General features: G+C 36.3%; 1 protein-coding gene across 2 annotated transcripts in view; it reads left to right on the top strand.

Moving 5' to 3' along the window:
* Window positions 1-2,687: 2,687 nt before the first annotated feature.
* The window catches only part of LOC124428252 (uncharacterized protein DDB_G0283697-like), a 70,258-nt gene continuing 54,518 nt past the window's right edge, over window positions 2,688-18,427 (top strand). For both annotated transcript variants that reach the window (XM_046972142.1, XM_046972143.1), the window contains exon 1: window positions 2,688-4,865. In XM_046972142.1, coding sequence (XP_046828098.1) covers window positions 3,432-4,865 — 1,434 coding nt within the window. In that variant the 5' untranslated portion in view covers window positions 2,688-3,431. The remainder of the gene's footprint in view (window positions 4,866-18,427) is intronic.

The following is an 18,427-nucleotide window of genomic DNA, read 5'->3' as shown; positions in this document are numbered from 1 at the left end:
GCATGAAAGCGACGGCATTTTAAATCTAAATCCGCATGACGGATGTCCCTTCGTGTTCACGAATATTTTCGTTTAACCCAGAGCGTATCGTATCTATACATAAGATCTGTACAGAAAATCTATGTAAAGATGACAACTATTCTTACGAACTTATTCTCTCGAATAATTTGCCGCAATTCTAAGAAATAAAATAAACATCGTAATAGTATATCCTATACGTAAGAAATGTCGTAGAAATTGTAATTATGATATATTCATGACTACAGAAACAATAATAGGAACTATTAATTTAACAATCAATAGGATTCTACGTGAATATTTGAATAGTAAACAGAGGATTTACTGAAACGAAGAACCAAGATAATTTTACGTTAAACGAATGGAACGTACTCGAGAGTCATTATTTATCAGTTAGTTCTCTCTTACCTTACGAGATCTCGGCTCATTAATTCGACATGATGATTACAAACGTTCTCGCTATGAAACGTTCGGATTCCACGTGCGCTCATGATTGATTTCGATTTTATCGTTAATGAGTCTGTCTTTGTACTACAGCTTCTGACAAATGACTGTTAGGTTAATTTAGGTCAAATTAGAATTAATAACAAAATGAATCTGAGGATTCCATTTAAATGATCTTACAATTCTTACTATAATACATATTTTTCCTCGTACATAGGAATAGATTTTTAAATTTATTTAGAAATAGTTTATATCAGATAATTCATTTTTTGCCTGTATTATGTATTTCGAAAAAAATTAAACATCGATACGAAATATACTTTTCTGTCTTAACAGAGAGTTTGAAAAATCAGTATTGCTCAAGATTAATCGAGACAGTCGATCGATAAAAGAGACACGAACGGTCGAACGTTTTTTCTTCCTTAGGGCGTCGAGAAAAGAAGTATCGAAAGGCGGTAGCGGACGTTGTGTAATTCCACCTTCTTTTCCCTTCCTCGTGTACAACTTCCTGTCGTAGCTGAAAGAGAGAGAAAAGGGTCGCATGACGAGGCAACAACATTTCTTCGGGACAAATCGTAGGACGAAAGAAGAAAGAGAGAGAAAGAGAGAGATAAAGATAGATAGACAGATAGAGAGAGAAAGAGAGAAAAAGAGAGAGAGAGAGAGAGAGAGAGAATATCGAGATTTCAAATCAGACATAGCCATCTTTCTTGGTGGAGAAACAGGCGTGTTTATTTATCGGTGTCCAGCCTAAAAGGGCGACAAAAAGCACGACGACACGAGCTCCGTTTGCAGAACGAAAGAACCAGTCCTCCAGTCCGTCGAGCACGCACTACCGATCGTATCTTTCTTTACTTCTCTCTTTCTCTTTCTCTTTCTTCGTCCGCGGCCGAGATTTCGGCCCGCCGACGTCGAGACGTCTCTGAATGGCGGCGCGAAAGTGAATGGAGGACCAAAAGGACGACCGGTCCTGCCCTTACGTCGTCGTTAAAATCGAAACTACTCGCGTATTAGTTTAAGGAAAATCCAACTGAAACATATAACAGTGGTCGTTTGATAATATTTTCAAATCTTAATTACAAATATAAAAATTTTAAAGAAAGTAACAAAAGTAAAAAATGAGAGAACATTCTTTTATTATTTTTATTTGATCATACAAAATATCATTCAAAATTTATTATCTCTTTATATTTGAAAGACTTCAATGATAAAAATATATTAAATATCCCAGATGGATTTTATATCTGTATAAAAGTAATTCTTTGCAAACAAATTTAATCTATCACGTTTGATAGTTTTTAAATAAAAAAAAAAAAAAAAAAAAAATGTTATCTTACGTCGTCTCGACGTGATAAACTATTCTTCTCACGAATCACTTCGTACAATTATCGCAAACTTTCGTTCTCGACGTGTTCGCTCGTTTCCTTTCTCGCATTTAATACTCCATGGTTATTTTTTCACGCAGTTACCTCTCCTTCCCCTCCCCCCCTCCTCCACCTCCTCCTTCTACCCCCCCTTGGAAGGGATCGCAGAAAATCCTGCGCGTCACGTAGAACGTCTGGCAGCAAAGCCACACACACGCGAGTACGAAAGCTACGATATCTCCGACGAGAAGACGCATTACGGAGTCACCGCACGGAAGTATTTTTCTTCTGCTATCGTTTTATTCCTATTTACGTAGTATCATTAGAAAGTTAATAAGGAAACAGGTGTGCAGGAAAGGGAAATACCTTGTCACTCCTACCCCGAAACGCCCGTGTCATCGTAATAACTTACGATTCTCGGGAGAAACGTCTATTGTCTTTCATATACTATGCCATAAAGAGATAACCGTTGCCGTACAAAGATATGCAAATAGAAAGAAGACAATGTTCCTCTTATGCCAAAAAAAAAAAAAAAAAAAAAAAAAAATTAAGAAAAAAAAAGAATAATATTGCTCGAACGAATTTTCATTTTTATCTCAAAGAAAAGATGAAAGATCAACGAGAGTGCCAAAAGTTATTCAACTTTCAACCCTTTTCATTTTCTTTGTCAAAGACGAAAGAGACTCTTTTTGGTTTCTTCCCTGAAACATTTCTTCTTCTCTTTCGCGGAGATAAAGTCTCTAGGGAGACGACTAAGAAAGCGTAGGAGGGGGTGGTGGAGGTAAGGAAGACTCGAGAAGAGAAGAGAAAAGAGAAGAAAAGAGATGGGGACGAATATTACTCGCACGCATGCGCAGTGCGTCCCGCGATCTCTTAGGCCGCCGGCCGCTCCGGCTGGCCTCAGTCGACCGCGACATTCGGTCCGCGAGATACGATTCGAGTCTCGGATCACCGAACGTCGGACTCTTCTCTTGCCGAACGAAGATCGAACGAAGATCGAATGGGTTCAAGAATCTCGCTGGGAAAAGATCTTCGAGCCTTTTGCCTCTTTAACGTCTTCCTGATCGGCTATGAGATCGATGAAAAGGACAAACGAAGTTCTGCCAAATTACATTTTACGCTTCGATGAATGAAATAATTCGAGCGAATACTTCGAAAACGGATTCTGTTCATTAGAGAAAAAAACAAAAAAAAAATCCAAAAAAAGAAAAAAATAAAAAGAAAAGAAAAGAAAAAAAAGGAAAAAACAATAAAAAAAAAAAAAAAAAAAAAAAAAGAAAGAAAGAAGCAAGGAAAAAAAACAGAAAAAAGGAATCGACAAAGCTCGAAAAACTTTCGTACGGTTTTTGTGGCTAAATCGGTTCCGCCGGTAGCCACGTGTTTGACTGATGTCTCGATCGTGGAGAAAAGATCATCATAGTGATCGTGCGTCGTGGACCTGCATTTCATTAGCCATGTGTTCCTGATTTTTGAGAAATTTTGTCAAAGATAAAAAAAAAAAAAGAGAAATAAAAGGACGTTCGAAAAAGAGTGGGTGTTATCTATGACGATAATGATGCCGATAATGTAAGCTATCTAGCTGGTATCGATTCTTAGGTAGACGAAATGACGAACGACGGGAGATTGTTATTATTGTTGGCATTGCTGATGGCGTACGGATTGCTTGCGGTCGAATCAAGGTATCGCGAGGATACTGCTCTCGAGGCAAGAAGACATCGGCACAGACACAGGCATGAAACATCGGCTAGCAGAAGAAATCATCATGAACCGATTGACAGACGATCGAGTTGGTCGCGAGAATTGGATTACGAATACGACGATATGGATGATGATTCCAGACAGGACGACGATGAGTACGGCGATGAGGAAGATTACGATGGTATTAGATCTTACGAGGAAAGGTTATATCCAAGATCCAGAGGGAAGAATTATCAGGAAAGAATTTTCGAATCTAAATATCCAAGACGTCATCGAGAAAGTTATCACGGTTGGTATCACGACGAAGAAAAACGTCGGACTCCCTCAAGATATAATTGGAAGAATCGTCATAGGTCAAGATTGGGAAGACTCGGTAGGAATAGACACAGAGGAAGCTATTCGAGAAATCGTGAAGCTTTTCGCGATGATTTTAACGAGGAGAACGAGGAGGAGGATGAGGAAGAGGAAAGGTCAGCGCGTCACTATGAGGATGATTCTGGTCCGGATAATCATTATTCTTCCTACTTATCTTGGAGAAATTCCAAGAAGCATAGGAGCAATTGGAGAAAAGATTGGAGAAGCAACAGGCAAAGTTCGATTGGTTATCGTAACGGAAAGAAATTCTACGATGCGAGCGACCTCGATAGCATGAGGAAATTTAGATTGGACGATCAGAGGAGAAGGAGAACGAACTTGACCGAGAGAATTTTAGAGGATTATATGGAGAACGAGAAGGAGGAGGAGGAAGAGGATGATATCTGGAAGGAAGCCGAGAAAGAAGAGGAAGAGGATGATGACGCCGACAATGAAAATGCCGAGGAGGAACTCGATAATGATTTTTACAAAAATGAAAATAAGCCGCCGTTGTACAGCTACGACGATATTATCAGAAGACTTACGTCGGATGATCCTAGCACGGCAAAGCCGACGGTGAAAAGGGATTACAGGAACGTTGGTATAGAAAAGTATCCTTTGCGCATATCGTACAACAACAACAGTGCCTCCAGAAATCTTACTCGTCCGAAGGTCGTCGGCTCTTCTTATGTATCCGGCGCGTCCAGTTATTTTGTAAATAAAAAGCCGTCGAACGGAGAGGAGGTAGTGGATAGGAACGTCGCGATGATCAAGTCCGCGAGTGCAGAGATCAAACGTAAGCCCTCGAAGAACGTGATCAGTGTCGTGGTTAAAGACGATGACGAGCATTCCGGAAAAGCTAAGACAAAGAGTCTCGAGCAGGAATACGATGACTACTTGAACACCGAGGACAACGAGAAGGAGGAAGATCTCATTAAGGCCGGCGTCGAAGATGATTCCGGCATGCAATCGGACGTCACTAACACGGTGAGTTTAACTCTCGATGGATCGTGTTTATTTTATCTTTATTGAAAAGAAAAAAAAAGAACAAAATAACGATATCCAAAAAAAAAATTATCTCTAAATCATAAGAAAGATTTCCTAGTTTTCAAAGAAGACACTATCTTGTCCGATCTCTTCGACGGTTGCACCTACGAGAAACCGCAAATCGAGCCGGATAGAATCGAGTTCCCTTCTAAACGACCTTGGCGAGGGAAGATCTCGATCTTTGCTATGACCGTTCACCGATCGTTCGATGTACATCGTATCGATTCTCTCTTTTCTTTTCGCCAGGTATCCTTGGAAAGGGCAACGATCCAAGACCGCGGCCTTGAAAGATAAGCTCCTATCAGAATGTACTGTCCACACGAGCACAGACATCGACTTTGTCAATAAGACATCTATCTGATCTGGTAAACATCTATCTTGCTGATCGAAAAGATTCCAAGTCTAAAACATAAATACATTTGACGTTTTAATCAACTATCATCGATTCACAAATCCGTTGCGAACTATCGTAATCATGTCTTGAAAATGATCTCCGCTTGAAGCAATCTCAGGGAATCTCATAGCTCAAGCAGGTAATTTCGCACGTTCGCATTCTTTGAGATCTCGAGGGTGTACGCGACGTTACCCTTCAGCAATTCTCAGTCTCGCACGGCTGATCTCGTGATCGACTTTCACGATGCAACGCAGACAGCCTCTTTCTTTCTCCCCACTTTTCTCTTTCTCTCTCCTGTTGCACTTGAGAAGATCGTTTTGGATCGTCCTTGGCAGTGCTATTTGCCACGGGCTGTGAATCGCGTCAGACACCTACAACAGTCTTCGTGCTTACGACGAAGCAGGCCATGCTTATCGAAAACTCTCTCATTCTCTCTTGAGATTCGTTAAGTACTCTAATTCTGAGAACTGTTTCAAATCTACGCCGTTCTTCCGACGTTATTAACGACTTCGTATTTGCATTCGTCGCGACGTTGGTGTAGCTTCTCTCTCCTTCTTCATCAACTAAGATTAGATTATCCTTGGGTAATATGTACATCATGAAGACTCTTGAAGACTAGAAATCTTAGAAAAGATCGGGAAACACATCAAGACTAATCTCATATGCCACTTTTCATTGCCAAACACGCCATTCAGTGATCACTACTCTGGTATTTGTACGATACTAATGGACGAATACTCGGAAATTTGATGAACTTTAGCTGGCGAAGAACTTTGTTTCTTCATAACAGCTGTTGATATCAATGAATGAGTTTCAGTTTCTACGTCATGTATTATACATGTATCACTTTCTAAAATTGTAGGAAATAAATATAAGAATCTCTTGTATGTTACTTTTCATTCCTATTGATCAATCATTGACATTGTCATAAGCGATAGTCATTTCTAATGAGATTTCTTGCGAATCGTTTTAAATGATCGTAATGAGATCGAATGAAAAAAGAATTTTACAAATTCAGAAGAGAAAGATAAAAGGCTGCAAGAGTCTTTGATTAACGAGCGCGAATTTCAAAGATTATTTTCGTCCGCCACGCCTCGTCAAAGCCAATGAACATTCGCCATATCTTTGCCGAGGAGCCAAAGAAGCACGTAGTCTACTCTGCCTACGACCAAAAACTACTTTCTCTTCTTCTTCTTCTTCTTCTTCTTCTTCTTCTTCTTCTTCTTCATCATCATCTTCTTCTTCTTCTTCTTCTTCCTCTTCTTCTTCCTTTTTTCTTCTACGTGCATATCTTCGTGCTTGCTCGATCATCCTGCGAATAGATGGAACGCTTTCTGCGTACGTCAAGGAGCGGCCTTTCTGTATCCCAAAACAGTCTCGACGGCACAGATGTTACAGATCGTTCAATGAAAATAAGGCGGCAAGTAATTTCGGGAATGTATTATCGGCTCGTGTTGTCGTAAGCTGCCAAGGAAAAAACTAACTTCTGTTGCGAGATCAACGAGATGCTGGCAACATACAAAAATAGTATTCGAATGAAAAATGATTCCAATACCGATCTCTTTTTGCTTCTGTTCGAAGCATAACATACATAGAATAACAACGTTATACGTTATTCTCATTAACATATAAAATATAATTAATTTAATTCGTACAGATTTCATTAAATTTGTAAAACCATATGGAATCGTCAATAATAAATTCGTTCGATAATGAATGATAAATTATGTTATTAAACGGACCTCGATTATTCGAGGATAATTCAAAAGTGGGATAATTCGATCAAAGATTGACTCTCGTGCCGGTAGCTGTGCCGATTCGAAAGGTAATCGACAACGTCCATCGTCGCGACCACTCTCGATATTATTATTTTTTTTTCTTTTTTTGCGCCAATTTACAAAGGTAAAACCCGCCACGTTCCATCGGAAAGCTTAGCCTCTACTTTACCGTGAAGGTAGCAAGGGATTGTTAGTCTCGCGTAATTGAGCAATTCCACCTGCTGATCTCTTGCACCGTAAAATCCATGCAAGTCGATGCCGCGGGATCAAAGAGAACGATAAAGTTCTCCTGACACGCGCTTCTACGTTAAAGAATCTTCAAGGAGATTAAAAATCGAGTAGGTTTTATGATCTACGAAACTCTTACAATAGGATTTACAAATTGAAAAGATATTTTTTCAAAACTTTTCATAATATTTTTTGCCATTTGGATCGTGAGAATTTCAATATCTTTACTTCAAGTATTAGCTTTCGCGAAGATCTCTCTCCAAGAATTCGAGACAAGCCGCACAGTTGTCCGTTTGTACAAAACCGACGAGCATTTAATTTGATTATGGCTCATCATCCGCGAGATAACGGACAGTCTCCACGTGCTCTATGCGCCATCGAGAAACATATTCTTAACGAGCGAAAGCGTCTAATAGGATTTGCTACAAATTATCGCCCAAAGCGGACGTCAAATGTAATATCTGACTGGAGTTAACCTTTTCTGGGTCATTGATGTTAAATGAAATGTTCGTCTTCGTAGAAACTACGGAAAACGAGAAACCCGATAGCAACGGAGATTAACTTGTTAATCCGAAAGAGCTTACAGTCTACTAAAATGTGATTAATACTAAAACAGATATCAAGGATAATAACGTTTAGGTCATCAGCGTTGAAAAAAAAAAAAAAAAAAGAAAAGAAAAAAAAATAAACGTCTTCTTGGAAATTCGAATAGAACGTAAGAGCAGCATCTCATTTAAAGATATTATCTTATTAATCTGAGAAAACTTAGACTATCCAAACACGCCTTCCGTGCGGTAGTACTTGACAATCCCTTCGTTATCACGAACTTAGACGTTTGTATCAAGAAGATAATCGTTGACTTGCTTAAGAAAGAAGACCTTCGGGGTATCGTGTTTCATCAAGTTTTATGAGAACCACCGGTGCCCTCGCTATGACTCTTAGCATCCGGTTCACCTAGCCTAGCTTAAGCCTAGCCTAAAAGAAGATTGTTACCCTCTTCTAAAGGTAAATCCGACTAATGTTTACCTACACAGATACATACATCATATTTCGATAACATGTTTCTTGTTAACGAATTAACAGGCTATTAAGAAAACGATAACGTTCGCTTAGCCTAAGGTGTTAATAGCTGATAAAACGAGCCATACAATAATTTACTTTTCCACTTTTCTAATCTCACCTTTAGCGCCGCAATCTAATGTCTAAAGAGAAAACGTGGTTGACTCCAATGGAATTGCTTAGCATTTATCGTTCAACGAAGTATAAGCACTATCGTCCAACTTCCGCGTATCATAAAGTTCTAATTGGGTAATGTCGACCCTACGAGTTATTTTATGATTATACCGATTGCTCCCGTTCGAAATGATCCTCTTCGGATGCCGCACTATTATTTCGCTTCGACCTTTTACGAAGGTATTTCCAATCGATCGTTAATCACATAAATTTCTTTCAGCGAATCTCATCGTATTGCGAACGATCCCTTTGAAATTGTTTCGACTGTACTATACACAAAAATATTATAAACTTTCTCAAGAGGGCTCTTAAAATATCTCAGAAAAGGATTATTCATCTGGATTTCAAGAGATTTAACTTCGAACTCTTTCAATGAATCTCGATTTATATAAACCCGACGGAAATCGATCGTTCGCGATCTCTCCCAACGATAAACATTTGATAAACTTCGTGGAAGTATCGTTTACGTTAAACGACGAGTATAGCATCTCTATATCTTCCTTCTTTCCCCTTTTTATTATTCCCTATTCAGTCTCCCTTTCGCCGAAAAGGTTTTCTCTCTCGACGTATCAAGAAAACGACTTTACCACCTGACCGTGCGAAGAACCCCCATAAATACTATAAAGCTTGCCGCGGAAGCTCGTTACCACGAGCATAAAATTCACCCTTGTGCTCATGAACATGTCAAGGTATAGCCCTTCGAATTTCACGTATGTACTAAAGTTTATTTTGTATCGTAGAAACGTAACTCTTTTAAATATATTGAAATTATCGATGCCGATAATTCTTGTTGCATTTATATGTTATATTTCTTTTACTTTAAGAATAGTGATTTTAATCAACAAGTGAAAGTAAATGTGCGATTTGAAGAAACGATCAAACTGTGCCATCAGAAATGTAATATTTTAGAATGAGAATCTCTAAAAGTTGGAATGTAACGGGCTAAAATAGATCTGAACGAAGTGATAAACTTCGTCTCTACTCCGCCCACTCATGAGGCCCTTGACAATAATGAAGTTAGCGAAAAGATGATTAACGATCGGAAAGCATCAAAAAGACTGGTACAGATCTTAGAGTTAACCATGCTGTCGGATGATGATTCATCGTCGAGATGACGATACTATTTGTAAGGACAAATGTTCGCAAAAAGAGTTGGGTCTGCGTAATAACTAATTAAAGAATCGACCGAAATAACTCAGATTCTTGGAAAGATGTTCGTTATCTCTGTTCTATATAACTCTTTATATTTAATAAAACATCTATGAGTAATATTTATGAATAAGAACGTTCTCATTAAATTTATCAGCACCCTGTATATAATATTTATTATTATCGAATCGGTTGTCTTCTGGAAGTCCAATTCTATAACCGGTTTTCGATCAGGCGGTTTTTAATACGTAATAAATTAAATCAAAATAAGTTTTCACTTTGTTCGAGTTACTTCGAGGTACTTGTTCGGACGGCTTCCAAAAAAGTCTCCTTATAAAAATGTTACTTTATAAATCGGTAACCCGTCGCGGATATAATGATACTTAACTCATCGGCTACTTTCTCCCCAAGACATGATAATCGAAATGAAATGAAGATAGATATCTAATTGACTTTGTCCGGTTGCACTTTACACGATAACATTATGAGAAAATTGAGAAAATTACAATGAACTACTAATTGAAATGAAAAAAGAAAGAACGATTACGAATGTCTCCTTAGAATTGACGTTCCATGCAAATCGGTGAGTCACGAGTTAATTGTCAAAGTTCATTGGGGCTCCCGGAACACTTGTGCGTGGCCAAGCAATACTAAAATGAGTATAAAATAATTAATTCCTGGAACATCGTCTGAAGTGCAAATTCTCATCCCGAACAATCGAGAATATTCGTCTGGAAACTTTCCAAATGTGTGCGTTTTAAAGGAGACGCGAAAGGAATCAATTTCATCAAGACCAGGGAGAATTTATTGTAAAGTATAAATTGAATCTCCAGACTGTTCTCGTTAACGAATGATCTAGCGTATTCTCTTCCTCCTTCTCCTCCTCCTCCTTCTCCTCCTCCTCCTTCTCCTTCTCCTCCTCCTCTAGATTTTAACGAGTGCCAATCGCATTGAAAAAGAAACACTTTCAAAATCATTTCAAGAATAAAAATGTTCTTTCGTGAATCTTATCGTGAACAAAAAAAAAAAAAAATATCAAGCCGATACGATATTCCATCTCAATTGACTTAAAAAAAAAATCTCGATCGAAACTATCTGATAATTCATTTTAGATAAAATTTCCTATCTCTCTATTGACGACTTATTTAAAATAAAACAGGAAGAACTAAATTACTGTTATTTCAATACTTACTATCATTCAATCTTCTGGCAATATATCAAATCTGTCAAACTTAATAGACATTGTCCTTCGACGAATTTTTTTGAAAATTTCCTCATTTCCTATGATCTTTTGTTACTATTATCTCATTATTAGAACATGCATCAATTATATTTATCCACCGATCGTATACTACCAATATCATGAAACTCGAACAAATTCAAGTATCTGGGTCATTCCAATTGCCCATTTGGAGTAGTTCCAACAATCGTCGGTTCTACGATAAACTAAAAATATCCAAATGACATCAAAACTCCTTTCTTTTCACCTTAGAACTAATAAAAATTGTTCAAACATTTTATTTAACTAACGATCATAATAATGTACGATATATCTATCGTACATTAATTTTGTTTACATTAGCAATATAATCATAAACCGGAATTAAAACTTCTCAAGATCGTTTTCCATTAAAATCCTTTCCTCTTACATCCTGGAAAGAAGAAAACGATGAGGCTAAGCAATTTCTCCTTTACGGAAAGTTGCGGCCGTTAGAGGCGCGATCGGTTAAATAACACGTTACACTACTACCATCGCAAACATCAGCGTAGCGTTAGATACGAGTTTAATACCTACTACGAGGGGATGAAGTTATTATAAAAAGAATCTCCCTCTCTCTCTCTCTCTCTCTCTCTCTCTCTCTCTCTCTCTCTCTCTCTCTCTCTCTCTCTCTCTCTCTCTCTCTCACTTCATCTCTCGAACCCTCTCTTTCGATCAAAGGAATGTACTTACGTTAGATAGGATACCAACGTAAAAAAAAAAGAAAAAAAAGAAATGTGAAAGAAAAAGAAAAAGTTTGCCTTAGAGTAAACGCGTTCTTTCGCGCGTGCCACGATCTAAATGGTGTTCGCATTATCAGAATCTCACCAACGACCATAAACCTTCTCAATAACTTTTTACTCTTTCTCTCCTCCCTTCTCCACCCACTCTCTACTCGTCTTTCTCAAGTATCTTCCATAATCCGGTTGTTTTATGATACACGCGTCATGACCTCTTGACCTCGGTATGAAGTAAAAAACAAAAATCTTCAAGAATATTTACAACGTCCCTTTTATCGTCCTAAGAGAAGAATCTATGCTGTGAGAAAATTTGCTAATACTCGATAAGCTTTCATCTTCCTTCTTCTTCTTCTTCTTCTTCTTCTATTTTTTTTTCTTTTTTTCTTTTTGTTTGTTCTTTTCTCTCGTCTATTTTCTACGAACTTTATCTCGAATAGAGTTGCGATAAGATTTATTTTTGAGTATGAAGTTTGATTTATATATCGAAATTATGTAAAATTCAATTGTGAAATTTCTTTCATCGAGCGTTTTGTATTTTGAAAAAAAAAAAAAAAAAAAAAAAAAGAAACACGATACACTATCTATTTCTATAATCGTTCAGAATTGAATGAAGGAACATTTTGCATTTCATTGAGCAATAAAAACCAGGCAAAAAAAAAATGTTAAAGGAAATTGGTAAAGGAAATGCCATAAGTTACGATCACGTGTGATCTTTCATTTCCTTGGCGGATTAGCAGCTGGATATCCAACTTTTAGAAAGACGAATAATGGACTGTCGATAATCGTTGTGAAAGGTCATAGAATTCCTAGAATTTCTGCATCACTTACAACGATTTTGATGCGTCTCACGTTTTATGTTTACGTGAGGAATCCTCCGGAAACAGAATTATCCTTGAAAAAGAACAGAGAATTGCTGTAACATTTTCAATTCTTTTACAATGCTAATGCGATATTTCGATACTAAGATATTAAAAACGAAAAGAAAAAAAGAAAAAAAAAAAGAAAGAAAGAAGAAGAAAAAAAATCGAAGGTATTGTTAAAAAAAAAAAAAAAAAAGGAAAAAAAATGGAAAATCGATCTCCGAGCAAAATCCGACGATAATCATGGAATTGAATCACGAATAAATCATGGATTCCATTCTCATCGGCAACAAAGCAAATCTTCGAATTAGTATGCTATTGTTAATAAAGAACGCAATAACGCCAATAACAACTCGTAAGAATCGATCGACAAAGCACGACAATATAATGGGAGACAATGGATTTAACTCATGCTAAAGTCATCTAAGAAATCAATTTCTTGGCGCCGGTCTCTATCAAACGCATTATCTTAGAATTTTAAATGGGAAAAATTTCTGTGCGATCGAAATAATTATTATACATCGGAATAAAGCAATTTCATAGAAATGAGTATCAAACGATGTCAAGGTAAATTAAATTTGCGTAATTCTTTGCGTTCTTACGGCACTATCATGTTCTTCGGGATATTTTTTTTCTTTATTTTTTTTTTTTTTTTTTTTCTTTTTCTTTGTCTTCTTCTTTTTCTTCATTCGACGGAAAGAGTTAAAAAGAAGAAGAATTAAATTCCTAAAACAGATAACGTTTTTTTTTCTTTTTTTTTTTTTTTTTGTTATTCCTTCCGTTCAAAAACTTTCTACGATTGGATTACACGATTCTTCTAAGTGATGTATGTAAATAACATATAAATATGTACAATAAATTACGAGGAAGCATATAATCTAATATTAAATATTTGTACATTCGCCTTAACATTCATTAACGATACGTTTTATCTAATCTATTGCTCATTCCCCCACTCCTTTCGTCATCAATCAAACGCTGCACGGAATAAGAGAGACTATCTACTTTCCTTCCATAAATTTTCTTGCGATATTCTTCCTTCGAATCCTGTCTGCCATAATGAACGATGTATCGCACTTACGAAGTGAGTCACGTAACTGTTTAAAAGTCAGTGTCTATACTTTGATAAGAGTTTATTTCGAACATCATTAAAAATGTATTGAGACGTTGGCTTGCAACAAGTTGTATGAGTCATCTCATAAAACCACGTAAAACGAAACGTGAATGTTCAAATTTTATTGAAGATTCTATCGGACTTTCGCGATATAAATCAATCTCTTAAAAAATCTTAACCCTAATATAAGAAGCCAGCATATTTCTGTCAGTATTCACGTAACTTCAAAAGATTTGACTTATAAAAAGAGTTTAACTGTTCTCGAAGGAAATACCAAGTTAAAAAGGACTGTTCGGCCCTTTTAGAAAATTAACGAGCGATAAAGATTCGGGAGGCGTGAATCATAGCACGCAACCGTGCCAACGAGGAGAACGATGAGGTTTAATAACAAGGGCTAATGAATAGGGCCGTGCTCGTAAATTCGAGGGACACCCACGAGTCGCGTGTTGAGAATTTTTCATTGCCCTTTTGCTTCATGTATCGAAGGAGAAAGGAGGCGATAAGAGGCAAAGAAAGGCAAATTAAGCAATTAATTTTACGATAAGTATTATTCTCCTTATTCGTGGGTGTTCTTAATATTCTAATAATTTCTTTCTTTAATTTAATATCATTAAGAAAATGCAACGCCTTTGAAAAATAAATCTCAATATTTTACTAAAGTTTATTCGTATACGAAAGATGATTCTCTATAAAGAATGATTTTCTATAAAATATTATTAAAACCAATTACATTTGTCATTTATTTAATAGCGGTCGACATCGCAACGTGAAACGTACCTGTTAGAAAGCGTATAGTCATTGACCCTTACACCGATTTATAATATGAATCATGAAAAGATTCGAGTCATCGCGCCAAATTCATAAGCAAATTTTCTATCGATCATTAGACGTTTACGATAAATAATTTCGATAGCGTTAAGAACTTGCTATATATGCTTAACACTTCGCAAGAAGTTTGAATGACTACTCAACTCGTTGTTGAGTACCTTGACTATTCAACGTTGGAATTTACGTTCTCAAGAATTTTCTCGCTAGAAGAATTATCGAGAGAGTAAAGAAGCTCAGCTTGGCTGAGCTATGCTTTTTGATCGGAATGAGTCTTATAAATCCCTCGTAAAGTATGATTTATTCGTCTCGCTTTACTTCTCGTCGCAAGGCAGTTAGGCCAATTATCCAGAACAACGCAGACGCACGTAGTTACATTCACACAACCGATGCAATTTATATACCACGAACTGAAACCGAATTGCACGACTTATGTCTCACCAGACATAATTCGCGCAATTTTCACCGGTTGATTAGCCGCGCCCATAATGTCAACGATCGATAATTAGTGCATGTACTTACCTATGTACGTCAAGAGCAATATGCAGGTCATCAAAGTGTACGAATCGATCTCTTATCGTATCAAATCGTTGATGCGTATTTATCGGATTTGAAAGTTGATTCGAATCTTTGTTAAACTTCGAAAGTAAACCCTTACATGAAATTAACCGGTCATATAATCTCGAATACCGATTATCGTTGATTAAAAAATTATTAAGAAACTGCAGATAAAGTCGATGACAAATTAAAATTTTCAATAATATTCTTAGGAAAATCGATTACTCTGATAATTTCTCATCGGATACGTGAAAATCGTGACAAAAATGTTAAGATCATTGTGAAATTTCGATTAGTTCTTGAACAATAAAATTACTTCTAGTATTTCATCTCTTACTTGAGTACTCACTTTCAAGATGCTACTGAGAGAAGCTGCAGAGCTACCCCGTGCTTACCAAAATAACTTTTGTTCTTGATTCACGAAGTCGTCGACCGTAACACGTTAGGAGAGGAAAATCGTGCTGGCATATATTATGTCTCTCTGAAGTGTATTGCGCTAAAAACATGCACTGTACGTATATATATATATATGATCGCATATATCAAGTTCTAATAAAATAAATCTAAACTCGAGAAAAAAAAATAAGTAAGATGTAGTTTCGTAAATTTACCGATGACGTAAAGAACTTCTGATACAAATACAATCGATGATAAAATAGCATTGGCAAACGTATAGGTTTCTATTCATTTTAGATTTTACGTTTTCTTCTAAATGTAAGAGAAGAAAAGAAAGAGAAAGAAGAAAACTTTCGAGAGATACCGAGCAACGTTCCGGAAAACACGTGTTTCTTTTACACAGTGGCCCGATATGTTTACATAGATGTTCCAACGTCTGTTTACCTTTCGTATCCCTCTTCACCGCTTTATGATACTCGTAGGTTATGCTACTTCTCGCACCGTATAACCAATATTTATGCTCGATCCTGTGAGCTCGTTACGATACGATCCGAGGGATTTTATCTTAGACAGAGGAAAAAATGATCTAATAACTTAATAATAACATTTTATCGATTTTTTAACATATACATACATACATACATACGGCAAATGATTATGATATAAGATACCTTCTATGAATGTATCATAAATATGATTATATCGCGATGATGAAACAAACGTATTGATTATTATTTACGTATTTACATAATTATCGTAAATAACGTGAAACGATATCGCAAATCGTCGCCTCCGATCACTTTCTGAATCCTTGAAAACACGTCGTCGTCGTCGTCGTCGTCGTCGTCATCATCGTCATCGATGAACGTAGGCGTTACTTCTATGGACAATGCATCAGGATAATTGCATGCTACATTTAATAAAATACATCTGACATATTTCTTTCGAAATACGCTGTAACGTCGCCTTTAACGAGCTGCAAATATTAATGTTTCTTTCTTAGTCGTATAACTTTGTTTATTCATCGATCGACATAAACTGGGAGAGCTGTTTCCTGGTCCTTATCTAATCGTTCATCGAAACTGGACGCATGCATTATACATTCCTTTAGCGATCTCGCGTTAATAATTCATAAGAATGGATGAAGATTATTATTGTTTATATCTATCTATATAAGATGTAAAAAGTCCGTCCGGATATATAGCAACGACAAGATGCCTATAATTATTAAGGACGATCGTTGGTAAGACGATTATTTTATTAAAAGCAATTAATATGTATTTTGAAAATGAACATGATGAGTTCCGTATATATATATATATATATATATATATATATATATATATATTCAGAACGAGAAAACATATAAATTATAGACACGTTTTCAATTGGTCGACTCGTATCGCATCGGTTATTTTATTAATGCGATGCGTGTCTTGCGCACGTTGCTCCAAATGACGCAGGAAAAGACGAATACAAAGTAGAAGCGAGACTGGCGTCGAAAGATATTACTCTTCTCGCTACTCGTTATACAACACAACATACTACTACTCGATCCAATAGATTTACTGTCACTACAATGGTATGTCGAGGTATTTTCTACATTCCTGAGAAACTGCACTCAGATTTATTTGCCGACTTTCACTCGAACAGACAATCATCACATGTAATTTTGCATCACATTTGCTTGTCTCATTAGAATCACCCCTTTGTATTTTCGTCTCTCCGATGAGACATCATTTTTGGATGGTATTGTCCTTCGGATACTCGACAAAATGGATCGATCCATTTTGATGAGATAAAAATAAGATTATTTTACAATAATTATTTATCCGACTCAATCAAGAGTTATTTTCATACTAATGACATCGAACAAGTTTATTATATGAAAAGGAAAAAAAAAAAAAAAAAAAAAAAAAAGAAAAAGGGTTGGGAAACGAGATTTTAATTCATGGATACGTTTTATTAATGTACGACGATTTATATTATTATATGCGAAGGCTACTCCATAATTATACAGATGCTCATAAAGCTCTTGTTGGACAGGCATGCCGTTGAGCGTGACTTCCTAAAAGTCAGGACTAATTTTCGCGGTAAAGTTAACAGACCCAAACGATATCTTGGCAAATATTTTTCACGTAGCAATCCTCCGATGTTAAAGCTTATCTCTTACACGTGCTCGTGAGCAATTCTCTCCTACGCGCGTGGTTACGATCGCATTACAATATCGCAACATTATTGTTTATTCTCCGTTATCCAATTCCACGAAACTAGGTGTGAAACTAGGATGAGAAATCTTATAAAAATTTATTGTATGATTAATTCTAATTGTACCATGTGTTTTGGTAATAAATGATATCATGACATATGAGTCATGTGTAAAAAACTAGGTTAATTTCGTCATAAATTCATTTGTCTATTTAATGGGAACATTAAACTGCAACATTTAATATTACATTTAATATTTTTACATAAAAATACATTTATTTACGATTAATCGAGTTTACAAGAATTATGAATAAGATCGATCGGTATAAAGGTATATATATATACATATATATAAGGTATGTATATATATATATATATATATATATATATATATATATATATATATACATATATTAACGTTCGCACTAATTGCAAAATAAATCGCAATAACGTGTACATTATAAGGGTCAATTCGTAGAGCTACCCATGGGAATTGTCGCAATGTCTAGTCCGTTGGTTAATTATAATGCATCGACCTCATAACACCGAGATGCAATAGAGACCGAAGCTCGTTTGGTCTTTGAAATTCATGTTGAATTATTCTCTCACGTTTTTTCAACTAACAGATAACATTTCCGTTAATGAACACGAACATTCACTTAACTCTTTTTCCATTCCTATTCTCTTAAAATAGAAACGATTACGTATGCGATCAATAAAAATTAACCATTCCTTTTTGATCTATCTTCTTTTTTTTTCCT

Source organism: Vespa crabro, chromosome 11 (assembly GCF_910589235.1).
Source record: "Vespa crabro chromosome 11, iyVesCrab1.2, whole genome shotgun sequence".
Taxonomy (NCBI): domain Eukaryota; kingdom Metazoa; phylum Arthropoda; class Insecta; order Hymenoptera; family Vespidae; genus Vespa; species Vespa crabro.
Note: the sequence above shows the minus strand (reverse complement) of the source record. Positions and strands in the feature narration are given on the sequence as shown.